The 21,697-nt window shown below is 32.1% G+C and overlaps 1 protein-coding gene across 1 annotated transcript in view; it reads left to right on the top strand.

Moving 5' to 3' along the window:
• The first annotated feature begins 933 nt into the window (after positions 1 to 933).
• The window catches only part of LOC143083770 (uncharacterized), a 30,366-nt gene continuing 9,602 nt past the window's right edge, over positions 934 to 21,697 (top strand). The window contains exons 1-3 of the mRNA XM_076260083.1: positions 934 to 1,906; positions 2,742 to 2,854; positions 5,543 to 5,660. Of these exons, the coding sequence (XP_076116198.1) occupies positions 967 to 1,906; positions 2,742 to 2,854; positions 5,543 to 5,660 (1,171 nt within the window). The 5' untranslated portion in view covers positions 934 to 966. The remainder of the gene's footprint in view (positions 1,907 to 2,741; positions 2,855 to 5,542; positions 5,661 to 21,697) is intronic.

Below are 21,697 nucleotides of genomic sequence, written 5' to 3'. Positions count from 1 at the left end.
TTACTTTATACTTCTGCAACAGTTTGTCATCTCAACTCCTCTGAAAACATACAACATAATTTCATGAAATTTTGTAGATAATAAGGACATACTATGTATATTGACAGGAAATTATTATTCAATATTTTTTTCTTATACAATATTTTTTTCTTATACTTATTTAATTTCTCCAATGACAATGTGGGGATGTTGGGTATGTGAGCGTGCTCACTAAGGTTCTTTAATGAAATACATTTCCTAACACATTTCTGTAACATAAATCACATAATCTTTCTGATCTATCAATGCAATAAAATCTACCACATTCAATAAGTAACCTATGACTACTGCACCTATATTGATATTTAATACACAAAATCGACTGCACTCGTAAAAACAACTAGTTAAAGTTCCATCGGAACGAAATAACTAGTTGAAAAGTTCCCCCGGAACAAAGTAACGGACGGAACATAGTGGCTGTTTCACAGTGACCTATAGTTGTCAATGTCTGTGTCATTTTGGTCTCTTGTGGAGAGTTGGGATCTCATTTGCAATTATACCACATCTTCTTTTTTATATTTAAGTTTAGGGTCAGTGTCTTTTGCCATGGTTATCAATTTTATACTTTTCCGAGATTTCAGAAAATAACATATATGTCGCTTTTTACTTAGATTTTTCAAATTGGAAGGTAAATGCTTGATTTTTTGCTTAATAATTTTGATCAATTTTATGATCCTCAATCTTGTATTCATTTAATATGCACTCTTTGACATGTCAGGGTGTGTGTTCTAGTCTAAATAAACCGGTACATTTAATAACATATGTATTTTATATAATAATTTCAACATGTATTTCATATTCATGATTTCGTAGAGCTCTACTTTCATGTTGACATACACCTTGTGCATAGGTGCCCGTTTATTTTAATAACGTGTGACGTCATAATCAATATTTACAAATGACGTCATATACGTTGCGTTTTGAACAATGGCGGATGTCTTTGACACAGATTCGTCAGAAGACGTCATTCCATCTAAAAAGACAGATTCTTTGGTAGGATATGTTATTCAGCATGCTCTCATGGATTCTGACGAAGAGGTACCAGAAGCGGGAGATGAATTTTGGAAACCCGTGTCTCAGACACGCTATCAAGAAGTAGGGGACATATCAGTTTGTGCAACGGAAGCAATCTACGGAAACCTGAATCTGAACAGACACAATGTCTCAAATGTGAGTTGCAGCAGTAGCCAAAGAATATCCGATACTGAAGATTCCTCAAATTTAGATAAAAGTTCCTTGAGAAAAGCAGTGAGTGACGAAAGTATTGCTTTCAAAAGACACGAAATCATGAAGAAAGAAATTCCTGATGAACTTTTTCCAAATTTTCAAAGCGAGAAAAGCAGTCCAGAAATTAAGCGCGACCGTGATCGACGCCACGCACTTGATGAAAGCGCGGAATTTGAATCATCATCATCTGAAGAAGAAATTGATCCAGAGGAGGACAAATTTGACTTTTTCCGTGAATTTGAATTGAAGGTTGATGTTCTGGAATATTGTGACATGGCTGTGGAAGAGTCATTCGAAATGCTCAAACTCCATATCTTAGATATGGTTGACATGTCAAAAGAAAAAGAAATCGACGAAGAACAAGTCACTAACGAAAACGCAAAATGTCTCCAGCCGGATGAAACAAAAGTAGAAAGATTGGAAAATGTAGATGATGCACAGCCTTGTCAACCAGATGAAAAAAATCCAACAGTAACACAAGAAATAGAAAATACTCAGATTGAAGAAGTTGGCAGCAGAGATGAAAATTTTTCTACTGCTGAAAAAGAACCCCAGAAAATGCAAGAAAAAGCTTTGATTGTTACTGAAATATTACAAGTTTTACATGACAGATTTGAGAAATTTATCTGTGAAGTTAGTGGTAGGTGAACAATTGACTTTACTGGCGGACTATGTCTGTATGTTGTGCACGAATCGTTAACTTATGAATAAAAGATAAAAGATTATGTCGGGAAGCTGCGGAACCATAACTCTTATTAAGGATCCTTATGATGATTTTTACATGATCCGCAATTAGTCAAACAAAATATATCTTAAGAACCCAAGAGCTCTCAGTAATGTCGGGGACACAGAAACGCTTTATTTCAAAAGCAAAGACATGTGTTAATATCATTGACAGTAAAACGAACAGCTGGTCAGAATTACGATCATTTTCACTAGCCAAGGCTAAGGGTTACAAACGAATATGCAGTACAATCTGCATAAAAAATGACAATATTAAATGGGTTAACTTTATAAAATCTTAAATTAAAAGAATTCATGTGTCCTTTAAGGTAGAATACGAAATGTTTATTAACCTTAAAGGTCTGACAGAGCTGGAAATAGCATACTATAGTCTATAGATATGGTTTGTGGTTAATGTGAAACCTTGTTTTATATATATATAAAAAGAAGATGTGGTATCACTATGATTGCCAATGAGACAACTCTCCACAAGAGACTAAAATGACACAGAGTCAGAAATTAACAACTATAGGTCACATATGTATGGAAAGTAGTAACATAGTAGTAATATGAACTTTTTGGCGAGCCAATGATAAAAGCAGACTAACCGTAGTGAGATACTTTATAATGCTCGTGCTTAAAATCTCAGCTGGTAAAACAATTTGATTTCTTGTTCCATTCATTAAGTTTTTATTTTAATTTATCTATGTTACATGTACTATTTTTATACTTTATTGTGTGTTTTTTAATAGAAATTGTACATCTTGGTGCTTTATCTGTCAGACATGCGCAAAGGGTGGATCAATGGGGAGCAGAGGTGCAAAAGACTTACCAGAAAATTTATGCAGATCATCAAAAAATGAAGGTACTTAAAAAAGAGCATAGACATAGTAATCATATAAAGTCACATGTTTTGAAACAAATATTTTGAAGACTTTGATTGTTGGATTTTAACAATTCGGGTGTTGATATATGCAGTATACTATTATGACTATAGTCTGAAGTATATTATTTGGATTTAAAACGTTTATTTTCATGGTTTTTTTTTCTCAATAATATCTTTATTGCAAAATTACACCCATAAGGGTCAAGCAATACAATTATACACAACACGATGCAATATAATGTAAAAAACACAATATATAGAATAATAGAACATATTTAAAGAGTTCAATCATAAATATATGTTAACAACACAATCATAATCTTGTCTGACATGGGTCCGACTCCCTCAGCAGTGGCGGATATAGAAATTTTCATAAGTGGGGCCCACTGGCTGCCTAAGAGGGACCCGATCTCGTCACGCTTCAGTGATTCCCTATATAAGCAACCAAATTTTTTCTCAAAAAACTTAAAAGACGGAATGAAATTCGTCATCTAAGACTCCACATTTTTTACATTATCTTTGTGCTCTTGGAATGTTTCTGTACTAGGGATTGACCACTTAGTCTAAATTTTGAGAGTAACTGCCCTATGTATAAAATTATTAAAATTTAATATTCCACAATCTGGCAATTATTTTTTAATTTCCCATAAAGACAAAGTTTGGATGAGGACTTCATTTTTAAAAGTTTATTTAAAGTAGTTTTTTCATATTCCTCTGACACACACTTTTTCATTTTACATTTTAACACGTTTTTTGATTGCTTAAAATGTACATTAATATAAGAGTAATTTATTTTGTTTATTTTCATATAGATCTTTTAAAACTTAATCTGGAAATGAGTACGAAGAATAAATTCCTGCAGAATGTAAATTTATGTTTGTTTGTAGAGATTCTTTAACCAGGGGATTAATATCATTACAGTTTACTTTATTTTATAAAACACATGAGTGTTTGAGTTTTTATATAAGAGTCCGAAGAAAATCTACCTAATTCTGATCTAGCACCTATGTTAGTGACTGTCTTTTTCAGTCCTATTACTACTTAACAAAATTTGGAATAAACCTTCTCAAAAGGATATTTTTCTGCTAATGCAAGAGTATCACAAAAAGTATTAGTTACAATAGCTCTAGAGTGGGGCGCACATATTCGCCGGGGACACAATTTCGCCGTTTTATGATTTTGGGGTGTAAAAACTTCAAAGGATGGCTGAAATGGAAGAAATATGCCGGTAAATTAAATTTTTATAACAAATATGATTATTTTTTAAATTGAGACAAAATTTCGGCACTTACTGCAAAGGACCAAAAAACAGACAACGATTTTAGGCCAATTTCCTGAATGAGAAACACGATTTGAAAGAAGTATTTCTTAGTCATAGGGGGACACATATTCGCCGTTTTTGCACATCTATTTAAAACCAAATAACTGCAACTTTAAACAATATCTATCAAACCAATTTTATCAAAGATGAATAACAGACATTTTAAAGATGTAAAGAACTGAAATTTAGGGTCAAAAGTCAGATGACAAAACATCAGGAAATTTCAAGCACCCTTTAATCCAACTTTTCAGATGATTTTTTTTCAAACAAACACGTTTTCAAGCTAAAAATATTTAACATATGAAGTTGTCTTCATATAGAAATATCAGTATACTTCAAAAACATAAAGACCTGAACATAAACTGCAGAAAACATGGAAAGATATGGCGAAAATGAGCACCCCACTCTATTAGATGCCCTAAAAGCTGACTGAAAATTATCCATAAACCAAATTTCAGAGCTGTATGTCAAAATAGGTCATATAAGAGTATCAAATAATTTACATGACAAATAAGTTGGAACAAATTAAAATTTGACATATATTTTCTCAATAAAAATAATACTTTTATAATGCCTTTTTTAGACAGCTCTTCAGTAGTTTTCGAAAAACTCTCCCTGTAGTTTATAATATTCCCTAGAAATTTAAAGTCCTTAACTTCAGTCAAAAAATTTATCATTGCACAAGAGGGGTGGGGATTGTTTATAAATATTCTGAAAAACAAGAATTTTAGTCTTGTTTATGTTAGTATTAACACTAAGCTGCCATATAGTGCAATATTTATCTAGTTTGTCCAACTCATTTTGGAGCCCCTGGTGTGTCTCAGACAATAACACTAAATCATCTGCATAGCTGAGAGTTTGGATACTTGAAATATCAAGAACTGGAGGGTTACAAGTTACATCAAAAATTGAATGTAAATCATTTATATAATAATTAAACAAAGTAGGACTTAAACTGTCCCCTTGTTTTACACCTCTGTGAACACTAATATCCTTATCAACAATTAAAATATGTAGCAAATTACGCGACAAATATGTTACTTGTGTTTATATCATAAGAAAATGAAACACTGATGTTGTTATGTTATTAGACTAGCGTAGTTTCAAATAGATGTTTTATACTTTGATAAATCTTATAAAAGCTAATAAGATTATTAAAGCGGAGATAAATAAAAATACTGAAAAATTTAAGAATGTTACTTTTAAATTTACGATTTTAAAATATATTGAAAAAAAACGCATTTTATGACATCAAACAACAATTTACATGGAATTACCGAAAAAAAACGATACATTTTAATTTAATTATAAGAAGTTATTTTAAGCATGGTATTTATTTATGATAGGCGTACTTAGAGGAGAGGGAGACTGACTGGATCGAAACACGTGAGCAGTATCAAGCAGAAATAGTACGACAAGGACAACAAATTACCAACATACTACAAAGATTGCACATATATAATGGTAAGTAACAAAGATTGCACACATATAATGGTTAGTAACAAACTTTGTACATATATAATGGTAAGTAACAAACATTGCACATATATAATGGTAAGTAACAAAGATTACACACATATAATGGTAAGTAACAAAGATTGCACATATATAATGGTAAGTAACAAAGATTGCACATATATAATGGTAAGTAACAACAATTGCACATATATAATGGTAAGTAACAAAGATTGCCCCGTCACAGTCTATGTATGACGCCTGTCCCAAGTTGGGAGCCTATAATTCAGTGATTGTTGTTTGTTGACGTGTTACACATTTGTTGGCAATCATACCAAATCTACATTTTTTTATATTGCACATATATAATGGAAAGTAACAAAAATCACATATATCAATAATAGTAAGTAACAAACATTACACATTATCCACATATATAGGGAAGAACAAAAAATATTTGCGAAAGCAAATTTACAGTTCTAACATTGTTGGGATGATGTTTTTTTTTTCTTCCCTCGCCGGGATTCGAACCCATGCTAATGAGATATCGTGACACCAAATCGCCTGCACTGTAGCCGTCCCGCTAGACCACACGACCACCTGGGCTTCCCAATAATAAAGCTTTCGGTGGCCGTGTATTGCCTTTCCACGTCAGTTTTAATCTAGCGTCGTACTACAGTACATGGCGATGTTATTGTTACAGATCTGCTCAATTATCTAAAGTAAAGGATCCTACAAATTAATGCAAGATACAGTCACAGAAAATAATTATTTTATAAGTACGTCTGAGTCAGTGAGAACTATATATATATATTTTGGCAGTTTGGCAATTTACACAAATGAGTTTTAACTTTTTCTCAATATACAAGTGTGGACACAGATACGTGTGGATAGTATATTTGGATGTTTGACAGTGTTTTACTGTATGACAAAAGGAGTTCTATGTTTTTCATATGGTGTTATTAACTGTGTTGCACAATGACAACCAATCTGAGCATTTGGAGTGTTATTTATTTAATATCCTTTTTTATGAGGCATGGAGGAAACAGTAATTGCATTAGTTACCAAATGGTTATGATAGAATATGTTCTACATCTTTGATTTTGGATACATTTTGTAGCTAGGAGAGCAACACATAATCGTTTTCTTATTTTTTCTAAATGGGAGATGATATCTAGATTTGAGAACATGATATAAGGAGCCTGTAATTCAGTGGTTGTCGTTTGTTTATGTGTTACATATTCGTTTTTTGTTTATTTTTTTAACATAAATAATGCCATTATTTTTCTTGTTTGAATTGTTTTACATTTGTCATTTCCGGGCCTTTTTATATAGCTGATTATGCGGTATTGGCTTTACTCATTGTTGATGGCCGTACGGTGACCTGTAGTTGTTAATTTCTGTGTCGATTTGGTCTCTTGTGGAGAATTTTCTCATTCAGTCATTGTCAATCATACCAATCATTTTATATGTTTTTGCTTACTATTTGTATGGTTCTATTTAATATTACTTTGTGGTGGATCGTCAGTCATTTGTAATTTTTTTTGTTAAAATGTCAAATTGTTCCTCAGATTAGAATACATTTATTGGTATTTAGTATCAAATGACAATGCCTGACATGTTGCTTGGGGCTAGATGAGCAAGGAAGTAAAATTCTGTGCTGATTTTTATCAATTTTTTATTATATCTCCTCCAAACCTGGTCGAAGCAAAGTAACATTTTGACCAATATGAAAATGATTTCACCAAAAGAATCTTTGTGATGATGCTTCAAAGACTCATAACTGCTCCAAGAGTAATCTGATAGAATTTCAAGCATGTCAAGTGGATATTATCAACATCTACTTAATAAGTCTTAATATGTTTAAATATCTAAAAAGTTTTAGTATTCAAAAGGTATTGCAAAATTATTCCTATTCATTTTTTTTTGGTTATATGGATACAAATATAAGTGATACATGTACCAATACAGAATTTGTTTGTATGAAAGTGTAGTAATTAACATTTACTGTAACAATGTTAATTCACACAAATGAATGAAAAATGTTGAACATGTATGATGAAATCAATTAGGCTAGATAGGCCTTATAATATTTTTTAACATATTTGAAGGACCATTTACACTCAGGACCGAGTCATCAGTAGGCAGTACAGATGTATTAAAACAATCTAGCATCCAGACTTGGGGTAATTGTAATTGTAATCGTTAATCAGCTGTACTTGATTACAATTTTTCAAGTAATCAGTGTAATCATTAATCAGCCAAAAATCTGATTACATGTAATTTAATTTAATCAATTACTTCTCAAAACACCTTGTAATCATGATTACTTTTTGATTACATTCTGATTACAATGAAAAAAATCTAAAATTGTGTTTTTGGTCATAAAATGAACCTCTTTGTTATTCATATTTGATAAATTTTTAACATACTAAAATGGTTTGGTTACTTTAAGCATGTCTACTTCAGTAAAAAATAAACTGTTACAGTATTGAAAAGTCATCATTAGCCTAAGCAGAGATATATAATACAATTATATACCTTTTATCTTAGTAAAAGATTATGTACATACATGTATATTCATCGTTTTATAATGATCTTCATATTAATATTTGATAATAAATGTTATATATTCAAGTAATACTTTTCTTTAACCCTGAATTATAATCTTTTGTTAATTTTTGTGATTTTTGTCAACTTTGAATTGACAGGTAGGAGACTAATTAAGGTTTGTTTTTATTGCAATTACCAAAAGAGTATAGCTGTAGGGAAATATATATGATAAAAGATAAATCAGACATGAAAATTTATCTAATTAGCACAAACTATATTAAAAGTTGGACAAATATGTTGTTCAAAATTTTTAAAAATGTATTTGGAGTGGACATGTAAAATGCAATGATTTTTAGTACTTACATATTGTTTACAATTTGATTAAACATTTCTATTAAAGTTTAACATAGTTTTAACTTGAACAATTGGTTTATTTATACAATTATAAAAGATATGTTCCCTATTGGAATTTTGAAAACAAGGATAGTTTTAACTGGTAATATAAAAAAGAAGTTTTCATCCATATTTAAACTTCCATAAACTGAAACTTGGAATACATATAAATTATGAAAGAGGTCAGAAGACAAACAAAAAAACTCTTGATTATGATATATCTTTATTAGATTTTATTCAAAATAATTCAGAGATCATTGGTGATAAAGTGTAATGTATATATATGTAGTGAAATTTGGTATTTAGTTAAATAGATGTGAAGTTTAATTTGAAGTTATCATTTTATAATTGAACCAAATAAAATACTTTCTCAAAAATGCTATAGTTATATATATATTGAACGTTAATTCATTCACATCATTCAAAATGTTTTGTTTTTAAATTCATTGTAATCAGATGTAATCATGATTACTTTGCCAATGTAATCATTAATTTAATCAGATACTTTCAGAAATGATGTAATCATTAATTTAATTTAATTTAATCGTACAAATGACAAAGTAATTGTAATTTAATCAATTACATTGAAAGTAATCGGACCCATCTCTGCTAGCATCATATTGCTAGTAGCGGGAGTAGCAATGTCGGGTAAATTTTTTTTTTAATTTGGTCAATGGACATATGTTTGGTTCAAATCGAAATAGGATGCTTTTATCTCCCTAATACTTACATTGTACATAGAGGTGATACTACTTTGACAAATCCTTGTACATGAGAGTTGTCTGTCAAATCTTTATTTCACAAAGAATGAATTGCATAACAATGAACTGAGCTCAAAGCAAAGTACTTTAATAATACACTTAGACAAAGAGCTAAATCCAGTGATATACTTTGTACTATAGGTCCTTCATGAACATCCATCTATCAAAACCATATCTCAATAACATTCCATACTTCATGGTTGGATTCAGAAGTCCTGAAAAAGACATGATTTTTTTTTATCGTACTTTTAGTATATATGCAGAGGTTAAAACTTTATTGTGGTATAATCATTCAGGATCTAGCAACTATCAATTTGCTTCATGCACATATTGATATAGGTTGAGTGCCCCTCTGTTAGAAATAAGAACACACCTCCTCCTAATTTTAATCATCTGATGAAGAAACATTCAAAACTATAAAGTGTTATCTTAGACTTGTCAGTGTCTATTTACCATTGCCACTTAATCAGTAATATATGTACACATAATTATATACATGTAAGACTAAAATTTTAAAGTACATATATAAGACTAAAACTGTCATTTGGTCTTCACTACATCTTCATTCCCCAAGACATTTTCAAATCTGACTTCATGATAAAATAAGATGCCATAATTATCTACAACCAATGAAAATCAAATATCAAATTAGTATGGCGTTCATTATCACTGGACTAGTATATATTTGTTTAGGGGCCAGCTGAAGGACGCCTCCGGGTGCGGGAATTTCTCGCTACATTGAAGACCTGTTGGTGACCCTCTGCTGTTGTTTTTTATTTGGTGGGGTTGTTGTCTCTTTGACACATTCACCATTTCCATTCTCAATTTTATTTAGCATTGGAATCCCAGTTTTCTTAAATGGTAGCTAGGTGGAATCTAAAACTAAAAAAATTGAAACAATATATCTTTAATATTTCAAATGCACGTACATGTAATAATATAAATTCTCTAAAATTCACTATATTTTTCCTTTTTTGTCTTCTATTCGAGACTGTATATTGACCTCTAGATGTCTTTCAATTACATTCAATTTGGTGTGGGTTGATGTTTGATTGCTGTACATGTTACAACCAGTTGATCCGCAGGGGGCAGCTTTATACGACCGCAGAGGTCGAACTCTGAACAGTTGGGGCAAGGATAGACACTACATTCAAGCTTCGGTTTTGAAATGAGGGAATAAATGTTTAAAGAATAGTCCATGATGATACATGTTATTAAAGAATTCATGAAATTTACACCGATTCTGTCAGTTGAATGGACAAGAATGAGATAAGTTATATAGACATAAAGGTTTTTTCCAATAGTTGTGGTGTAAAGATAATCAGTTGTATTTTATGGTTGACATATTTATGTATATATATACATGTATGTAGATCATTGGCTTTTCAACCCATTGATAGTTTACATTATCGATTAATATCTATTTTTTGTTCTATTGTTGGTATATTTCAGCTTCCTAAAACAGTTTTAACACAACATAAACGCAAGCTTGATAGGGTGTCCTCACACATTTTGACGTGGCTGCAAAATTTTGGTTGACATACGTATCCTCTTCTCATCGGTTATTGTGCTATTAAGAATGCATTCTTGAGTCTATACATGTACATGTATGAGGGTAAAATTTGGGGTATGTTATTGAGGTATCAGGGGCGGATGCAGGAATTTTCGAAAGGGGGGTGCTAACCCAGGGCAAAGGGGGGGTGCAGGGGGGTGCTAAACATATGTCCCGATACAAATGCATTGATCGGCAAAAATAAAGGGGGGTGCGCACCCCCGGAACCCCCCCCCCCCCCCTGGATCCGCCACTGGGTATTCATGCAAAATGAAGTCAACAGTAATTTTTAGACATGACGATACAATGTACACTTTTTTTCAGACGGTAAAAACATCAGCTGAATTTGACGAATCACGCTATTTGTTTTCCCAAAATAACAGTAATGATAATTATTTGAGACATCTGACATTAATCACCTTAAGGATATTTTGACTAATCACAGTTGAATTTTAACCAATTTGAAGCTAAAGGTAGCCGAGAATGACCATTTGACGCCCGACAGTAAAGGGCTCAACCACCCTCATGTATGTACATGTTATCAGCTTTCTACATACAAGCCAATGAGCCGCAATGAACATAATGGCGAGTGAGTGCAGCTAATGAGCTAATGTGAATCAAATTGTGTACTCAGTGGGGGGTATTTTAAGGGATCTATGCGAAGAAAACCTGATTATCTGTTTATCGTTCTGTTATATTTTTTTTACTGGATTTTTCACCTCCCTAACTTGGCCTATGGCATTTTTTACAGACGAAAGCAAGCTTCATAACTATACTCCTCACACACATGTATTGATTATAGGCTTTTCTATACATAATAATCATGAAATATTTGCCAGTGACCGAAATGAAAATTTTTAGCGAGTGAGCCCAGCTAATGAGCTAAAATGAATCAAATTGTGTACTCAGTCAGAGTTGGTGATATTTTAAGGTATCTTTACAAAGAAAACCTGCAAATCTCAGATCGGATCCCCCCTCTTAATAATGACTTATTAAGACTTGCCTTTTAATTCTATATGAAAAATCATAACTCCGAACAGGCACTATGTCTAATTTACTTCGACTACTGATCAGCTGATACCCAAACCTAGTCCAAATAATTATGCATCTGGCAAGGCTATTTTTTTTTTTCTAGTACGCCTTCCTGAAAAAAAAAATTGAAATAGCCTTGCCAGACATCATAATTATTTTGACTAATGCAACCTAAAAACAGACACAAAAATAACATAAAATAGTGATTGAAAGATTGATTGCACTTTGAATGTATAATTCAGACACGTTTTACACGAGGAGCCGGTTTGTTTACAAATAATAATGTCACGTGAAGGCGCATTCACTGACGTCACAATTTGCATTGATCTTGCAATTCACTAAAGTTCACTCATACTGAACCCATTATCATGCAAACATGCAACGTGAATGTGATTCAAATTATACAGACATAATGCATGTACAGTTTTAGAAGAATTTAGTTCATCAACAAATGTGAGTTAAAATAATTCAATTCAAATTAGGTGTGAACTCAGTATGATTGTCAGGTAGTTTCAAACTGAAAGATACTTTTAAGGGAAGGGAAAGAAACGGTATAAAACCATGTGTGTTACAAACACTGTTTATTCAAGTCAGAATCCTGGATCTCAATAGTACTTTCATAATGTCAAATAAAAACATGAATATGATAGTTACATACAATACTATTTATTATGTATCAAATGACATTTATTTTAGTGATTGGTAATTAGGAAAAATCTGAAATTCAGGTGTAAATTGAGACAAACATTATCACTGAATGCATTTTCTAGTCAAGTGACCAGCAAAAATGAAAATCTACCTTTTGAATGAAAGGAGAACTCTTACATTAAAAATGAATGATGAAATCTAGATTCTAATAATAGCCGAAGGGAGCTCACATTCACAACAGTTAAAGCTTTGCTGAGTTAGTGAACAAAGCATTTTCCTCATTAACTTGAAAATTCACCTATTAGAATGGATAAAACCCGAATTTTAAGACATAAATTATAAAATTCCTGATAAAAAGCGGTGCTGAGCATACATGGTATGCTCGAAACATATTCAAAGAATAAAGTTTTATAACTTCCTAATGTCATATCCAAAATTTATCAAAACCTAGAGAGGAGCTATCTTACTGTGGATTCCTATATTTATTCGTGGATGTCAATTCTCCTGGATTGTTGAAAACTTGCATATTCATCGATATTTGATTTTGTGGTTTTAACAATCCAGACAGACAAATAGCAATAAGGTGTTTAGGAAAACATGACCTAAAACCTCCTTCATATAAGACAATAAACAGCTGCGCCATGAGCGCATGATACGCCCGACGTCTTGTGTGGAAGTTTTATACAATAATCATAAATAGTTTCTGAGAAAGTTTTAAGCAATAACCATATATTGTTTTTGAGACATGGCGGGACATGTGAAACCCCCAACCCTGTTTTTTTTTTACAAAAAACTAAATATCACTAAAATAAAGTTTTGAATCAAAACCAAAAAGTATACAGATCTTTAGATTAATATAACAAAGAAGTGTTTAAAGTTTTAAGCAATAATCATACATTTTTTTTGAGATACGGCGCGACATGTAAAAAAAACCTCCCCTGTTTAACAAAATACTCAATAACTCCAAAATAAAGTTTTGAATCATCACCAAAAAGTATACAGATCTTTAGATTAATATAACAAAGAAGTGTGTAAAGTTTTAAGCAATAATCATAAATTGTTTTTGAGATACGGCACAACATGTAAAAAAAACCTCCCCTATTTTACAAAATACTCAACAACTCAAAAATGAAATTTTGAATCATCACCAAAAAGTATACAGATCTTTAGATTAATGTAACAAAGACATGTGTAAAGTTTTAAGCAATAATCATAAATCGTTTTTGAGATATGGTGTGACATGTAAACCCCCCCTTTTTTTTACAAAATACTCAATAACTCAGAAATAAAATTTTGAATCATCACCAAAAAGTATACAGATATTGAGATTAATATAACTAAGAAGTGTTTAAAGTTTTAAGTCATAATCAAGAATCCTTTTTGAGATACAGTGCGACATGTGAAAAAAACACACTCCTGATTTAATTATAAAGTGCTGTAACTCAAAAAGTTTAAATCTTATTTTCACCAAAAAGTATACAGATCATTTGACCATCAGGCCTAACATCATTTTGAAAAATAGGGTCGGTAGGTCGGAATTCTTTTTTTTTTTTTTTTTATCATGGTTTTTCCAAGTCCGGATCCGTAATTAGTTTCAAAAACCGGAAGTGTGCCATTTGCAATGCACCTGCTGTGCAAATTTCTTGGATTTTAACCTATTTGGAATACCTTTTGACATTGATAAAATGTTTTACTGGCTTTCTATGCAAGTAGAAGCAAGAGAGAAAAAATATTATGTCTGACATCTATCAGAAATATGTGTCAAAAACGGGGTCGGTTGATACAATTTTTTTTTTTTTTGAAGATCCAATAAAAAAGTTAGGGTCGGGGCTAAAAAACAGGGTCGGTCGGGTTACCAGAAACATCGATCTTTTTTTTCTCGGCCTCATAAGAAACAACTATATTAAGTTTCATGAAATTTGGATAAGTAGTTCTCAAGTTACGGTGCGACATGTTTACGCCAGACAGACGGACAGACAGACAGACGGACGGACACTGGACATTTGTATACCATAATACGTCCCGTCAAAATTTTGACGGGCGTATAAAAACACACCCCTGTTTTAGTTGCAAGGTGCCGTAACTCAAAAAGTTTTAATCTTATTTTCACCAAAAATATACAGATCATTTGACCATCATAAGAAACAACTATGTTAAGTTTCATAAAATTTGGATAAGTCGTTCTCAAGTTACGGTGGGACATGTTTACGCCGGACAGACAGACAGACAGACAGACAGATGGACACCGGACATTTGTATACAATAATACGTCCCGTCAAAATTTTGACGTGCGTATAAAATACATGGAAACTCATACTGAATGGTCAAATGTGTTCAATATGAAAATTGCAGCAAAGATGGTAAAATCACAAATCAGCCGTTACTGTAAATGGACTGAAAGTATGACTTTTGAGCAAATTTAAAGGGAAATGACAGGGAAGGGGCCAAATTGTGTTCAAGGGGAGCAAATGCCCTTTAATTTGGTATGCAGGTTTCAAAAATAGAGGGAAAATTAGAGGGAAGGTTGAGTCATCTTTTTAGACTTCAGTTAAATAATGACTTATGAAGTTATGTAGACTTAATTACCTTCTAATTCTAAAAAAACACACACACACACTACTCAGAACTATGTCTAATTCACTTTGACTACTGATATGCAAACCTAAAAACAAACAGAAAAATATATCATAAAATATTGATTGAAAGATTCATAACACTTTGAAAGGATAATTCACACGTGTTACACGGGGAGCATGTTTGTTTACAAATAATAATGACACGTGATCGCGCCGACCTCACATGTTGCATCGCCCTTACAATCCACTAATACATAACCCATTATCATGCAAACATGCAACGTGAATGTGATTGGTTATCAAATAATACAGAAATAATGCCTGTACAGTTTATGAAGAAATTAGTTCATCAAATATATGCGATTTTCACTTTTGACACGAATAGGTCGGGTTGACATTTCTGTCATGGGGGATAATATTGAGATAAATTGGATAAAACTGACCGTCAAAAAGGTCTATTGAAGCACATCAGTAGAACCTTAACATTAAGGTAACACGATACCGAATGTCATATCTCCCGATTTCAAAAATTTTTGGTATACGTGTACTTTGAATCGAGTTACATCGGAATATGTTATAAAAAATGGGGGTCACCATTTTTGTTTTTTTGTAATTTTCATAGGAAAACGTCAATTTTGGCGACAAATTTACTTAGGTATATAGGGGAAATGCCTTTTTTTCGGCTTACCTTTTTAGATTTTCGGATGGATGGCTATTTTCTTATATACGAAGAAAAACAAAAAACTAACATAATATCCAGGATTGCATAGTGAATCCATACACGTATAGAAACTCATATGTCACCATCATTGTTTTTCAAATAAATAGCTTCAAAGTTGATCGATAGGCCTAGAATTTGACCAAAAACGTCTGACGTTATGGTGTACGGAATATAACGTTATTCCTTCTCAGAGAAATGGAGAGAAAAAAATGTGTCTAGTAATGCAATATAAAATTCTACTGAATCAGATATAATTTTATTTCGTCCTGCACATGGAATTTCACTCATATGAATTAATATTAATATCGTCTGATTTTCACATCAAACGAGCATATACTTGAAACTTGCGTGAACAGCTTCCATGTGAATCTTCTGATAATAGTTCATGCATAAATCACCGGAATTTTGTACACGTTAAATTCACGTAAATATTTGAAATAAAATTATTTAAATAATATCTTTGTTCTAAAATTTGATTAAAACCATAAAAAATACCTTCAGATTTTTGTTAAGTTTACGTGAAAATTAAATGAAACATTTAACGTGAGATTCATCTGAACTACTGATTTTTAACTCCATATTAGCATAGACAATGGTGGTATCATCACTGCATCCCGTGATACAGAAATATAGTTTTTTTTTTAAATTTGATTCATTTAACAGTTTTTTAATTGCTCGGTTTGATGGTTGTTTAACGTTCAGTGGCAAATAGTTCATGCATGTTCGGGACGATACAATACAATTTTGAAAACAGTTGTTTATAAACATGATAAAAGACACATTTCATGCACAGGTCAAAAAAGGTTAAACATTCTGTTATTTGTGAAAATTATGAGGAAAAATAATGATCCTGTTAAAACACATTCCAAAAAATAAAATAACAAAACTCCAAGAAAAATTCAAAACGAAAAAATCCCTTATAAAATGACGAAATCAAAAGCTGAAAAACATCAAAAGAATGATAAACAGCTGTCATATTCTTGATTTGGTACATACACTCTGCGTGGTGTAAATGTGTTACTTTTTTGCTCAGCAAGTCGGACAAACCTTGCAAACTGTTAACCCGAATAATTCAGTCATTATATTTCGCTTACTACATTAAGTAAGTAGGAGAGATCGATTACGGGGAGGGACTGAATTATTCGGTCAGCAAACTGTATGCAAAATTTCACAAATTTCAACATTCTGTCATTTGTGAAAAATTATTGACAACAAATCTTGAGATCATATATGCATTCTTTATATAAGTAAAACAATTGCGAAATTTAAAAGTTCCAGCTTGAAATTCAACCGGTATCAGATGTAAGCCGGAGTCTGTACTCTGTGTGCCTTTGTATTTTATCAAAATGCCTAATCCAGCAACCTGTCATGAAACAAAAAAGAAAATCCAGACGATATGCGCACCTATAATATGAGTAGTAACACCAGGTACATATAGTTTTAAAGTTGAAGCAAAACGACTGTAGTCCTAAATAATTAGCCGAATTAACCCTATATATACTAAGTGCGGAATTAACGGTCGAATGGAAAAATGTTAAACAATATGATGATACGTGCTCTATAAGTATTTTTGAATATGCAGTTCATATAATGGAATGGTAATTTGGAGATCTGAAATGTAGTAGCAATGTAAGAAGGCTAGCATTTCCGTAATTTGTCTTTGGTGGAAAGTTGATTAATTGGAAATTTTACCGCATCTCCTTATATTTCATTATGGTTTGTATTTTCTAGAGAAGAGCAAAAGTTCTAAGATCGACTTAAGGGGGTAGACCTTGGTTCAGGGAGATAACTCTTTAAATCAGTTAAGCGTTTGTAAAAGTCAAGTTCATCCATGTATTTTAAGCATTTACCTGAAACAGATTGAAAATAATCTATGTAACCTAGAAGCTTAGAATATATTCTTAAAAAATGGTTGACATAAACGTACTGATGATTTTAAGAGTTATTTCCCTTAACCTAGGTCTACCTCCTTAAACTAATATTTACCAAGAGACTGAAATGTCACTGTGACAATTATACTACACATACTGAAAATTTTCCAACGTTTTCTAAAACTACAAATAAGAAGTGTAAAGATACTATTCCAATTAGCATAAGTCACGATTTTCTTGATGTCTTTGGTGTTGATGTCGTTTAATTAATGCCCAGCTGTTGCTATCTTATAAATTGCATATCACATATCTCCATTTATCATTCTATCAGCCAACTTTTGTACAAATAACATGTACATGTACACTTTTTTTTTTATTTGTACTAATAATGAGCAAGCGGTAACGTAGATACTTAGTTTTGCGTAACTGTTCAATTTTAATCTTCCTCGCGGTCTGCGTTTAAACTTTGTCGATTTTTTTGAAAAAATTAGAGGCAAAGATTTAAATTTTAACAACTAAAGTTCTAAGTGACGGGTGTAGATTGTAGGATTGATTGCTTTGATTATTGGTTGCTTAACGTCCAGTGGAAAATATTTCATGCATGTTCAGGACTAGAACAAGTTATCAATAAATACAATAGGTAGGTTTTGCAATAGAGGCAGGGCATCCGCGATGATGGTCGGGAAAATTTTAACTGACCCTATTCATGTATATATATACATGTACTTGTATACTTGTTCTAAAAACTAATTTTAAGAAAGAAACTTTCCGGGCCTTTTCCGACGCCTAGTATGCGAGCAATATGGCCCTCAGAGCCCTAAAAAGTAACTCGTTTTGTCTCCCAACTTGTACATGTACATTATTTCCAACTCAAAACTTAAAAAAAACACCGAATACCCATGCAAGCGTAAATTAACACGAATATAAAATCTAAATGATTTCAAGATCTAGCTTTTTTACAGTCTCTCGCCGTTTGAATAATTAAAAGTCAGTCGTTTGCATGTAAATTTCAAGAAACAAATTATAACGGAATCAGGGAACACGAAATCGGTCTGACTAAAGCCAGCCCCAACTATCAACTTGCGTTTGTAGACGCAAGTGGATACTCGGGCCTGGCTTTATTCAGACTGTAACAGAACCTGAATTTTGTTATTTTATTTCTGCCGAATCAAGTGCCCATGTATTTCTCAGCCTTCGTTAACTTTCTAATGCTTCATTCCGATGTTGCTTTCCGTCCTGAGTAGACCTGGTTTATACGATTACAAAACTGGCACTGTATTTTAAAATATTTTCAAAACTATATCGCATTTACTCTGTACAGACCAAATAACCACTTTTTTACATTCCATACAAACAAACTATTTTCTGTATGATTTTCAACGTCTGCTCGTATTGTGCTTTTCCCCCTAATTATATCCGTATTTTCATCCAAATAAATTTCAATTTTGTCCGAGCGGTGTTTTTGATAACCATTTTAAAACGAATTTTATAGTTGTAAAATTCCCCGGGGTTTTTTTCACACATCATTTCAAAACAAAATTTCACGGGGATACGGCGTGAATCATGAATAAGTACTTATTGCAAAAATAAACCAAGGTTTACTTTTATAAATTGTTATTTGGATGGAGAGTTGTCTCATTGGCACTCACACCACATCTTCCTATATCTATACAAGAATAAAAATTAAGTGATAAAACTGTGTCTGTTATGCATAAGAACATATAAAGATAAAGCGTGCAGATGCTTAAATATCAAAGAAACAGAATATTTAAAAAGTAAAGTAATACTTTTTACAGATTTATAACAATGAGCAGAATGATTGCCGGAAAACGATAAAACAATCTATGTCAAATAACCGCTACGTATTGCGTCAAAACTCTCGGCACTCTGCATCTAGGGAAAGTTACCGTTAAAAATGTCACACAAAACACGGTGCATTGGCTTATATGTGTGAACGTTATTCGATAACGTCAGGAACGATAACTCATGGCGTAACGTCATTCGGTATCGTGTTACCTTAATTAGTAAAACTTACCAAAATTTCTCTAATTAATAAACTATATAACTGAAATTTCACAAAGATAAACGGTAAATAATTTTGATGATGGTGATGATGCTGGTTAAATTGGCGCGAAATAATATTCTTACTCCTATTGCTTTACGTAAAAAAAAATGTATAGAATTGAATTTGACTAAAGTTGAGCATAAAAAAACGTGAATATGCAAAAGCCTGGTAATATATTAATGATAAAGTGTGTATAAATTTCCGTAAACGAATTTACCCGTATACTTCACTATGAATTACATTGGAGCGCAAGAATCTTTATTTGTGAATCGATTTATATAACCCCGGTTGAACAGGGTCGAAGTTCAACATGTTTATATTAACGGAATTTTTTGCGTTGCTTTTAAATCATGTTGAGGCCATCTATTTTTATTACGGGTTTCCACATCTTTAAATCGGAATTGAAAAAATGGAATTTTGTTAGCAGAATCAAAACAGAAATGATGAACACTGCAACATTTTCAGCAAAACATAAATAGGATGGAGGATCTGTGTATTCACATTATTTGTAAAACTCTCCTTATTCCCGTGAAGCGTGTGCTTTACATCGAGGCTTTCTATGCTTATCATCGACGCCACAGTACTTCAACCAATCAGACAACGTTTATTTGGGGCATTCGACCTATTTTAACTCAGATTTTGGAATTTTTCAATCGAAATTATAGAAAAATGGAATGTTGTTAGTACATATAAAATAGAAAAAGATGAATACTATTAGTTAAAGCAAGTTTGGATGGGGTTCTGTGTATTAACATTGTTTGTACAACTCTCCTTACTGATGCCATATTTTGGAATTTCCGTGACCTAAATGGTTCGCGAAAATTAATATTTTCATATATAGTATAGTAACTATTTATGGGGTTGGAAGCTTGCTATTTTGATACAATTTTCACGGACAGTGCATTCTAACAAGCAGATCTTTTTTTTTAAACTTACAGCCCGTAACAGAGTAGTGATCGAATTCGCGTTTCTTTACCGTCAGAAAAAGTTACGTTATCGACAAACTTATTTCAGAAGTGACATAATTTAATTTTCTTCATCGACAAAATATTTCATGTCCAAAGTGTAAGTTTTCATTGTTTAAGTCGAAGTTTTTTTTAACACAGTAAAACATTTTTTATAATCAACCTCTGTCATTGGCATTTTCATTTTAACGGTAAAGGATCAAATACGGGATCTCCGAAATTTCTATCATTTGTTACGAGGAAATCATTATTCAATCGAACATATGTCTTTGTTCATGACACATATTATGAAATACAAAGGAGTTGAAATGATCAAATACTTTCGAACTGACGGAAACAAAAATACATAATCTAGAATGTGTGTTCTGTCATAAATAATGGCTTCGTCGTGCGAATCGACGAGATCATGTTACATGTAACCGATCTTAGCTGTAGAAACAGTTGGTGCGACCTCCATAAAATCTTTATCAATTTAATATAAGCGATAAATATTCATGACTACAATGAGGCCGTTAGTTTTCTCGTTTGAATTGTTTTACATTGTCTTATCGGGGCCTTTTATAGCTGACTATGCGGTATGGGCTTTGCTCATTGTTGAAGGCCGTACGGTGACCTATAGTTGTTAATGTTTGTGTCGTTTTAGTCTTTTGTGGATAGTTGTCTCATTGGCAATCATACCACATCTTCTTTTTTATATAATGAATTTATTGGAGTAACATCAACTGTTTCTACTGTAAACATGAACTCGTCGACGGTTATCGCAATGAAGACACTTTTAAAAATTGAGATTGTTGGTTTATTCTTTACACCTTCGAGGTATTAAAATTATTTCAGTGTTTATTTAAAGTTAAATCTATTTTGAAATCTCATCTGTTTAAAATTGTCGAAACTTCCGTTTAAGATTTCTGT

This window comes from Mytilus galloprovincialis, chromosome 7, assembly GCF_965363235.1.
Source record: "Mytilus galloprovincialis chromosome 7, xbMytGall1.hap1.1, whole genome shotgun sequence".
Taxonomy (NCBI): domain Eukaryota; kingdom Metazoa; phylum Mollusca; class Bivalvia; order Mytilida; family Mytilidae; genus Mytilus; species Mytilus galloprovincialis.
This window is presented reverse-complemented; position numbering and strand designations above follow the sequence as displayed.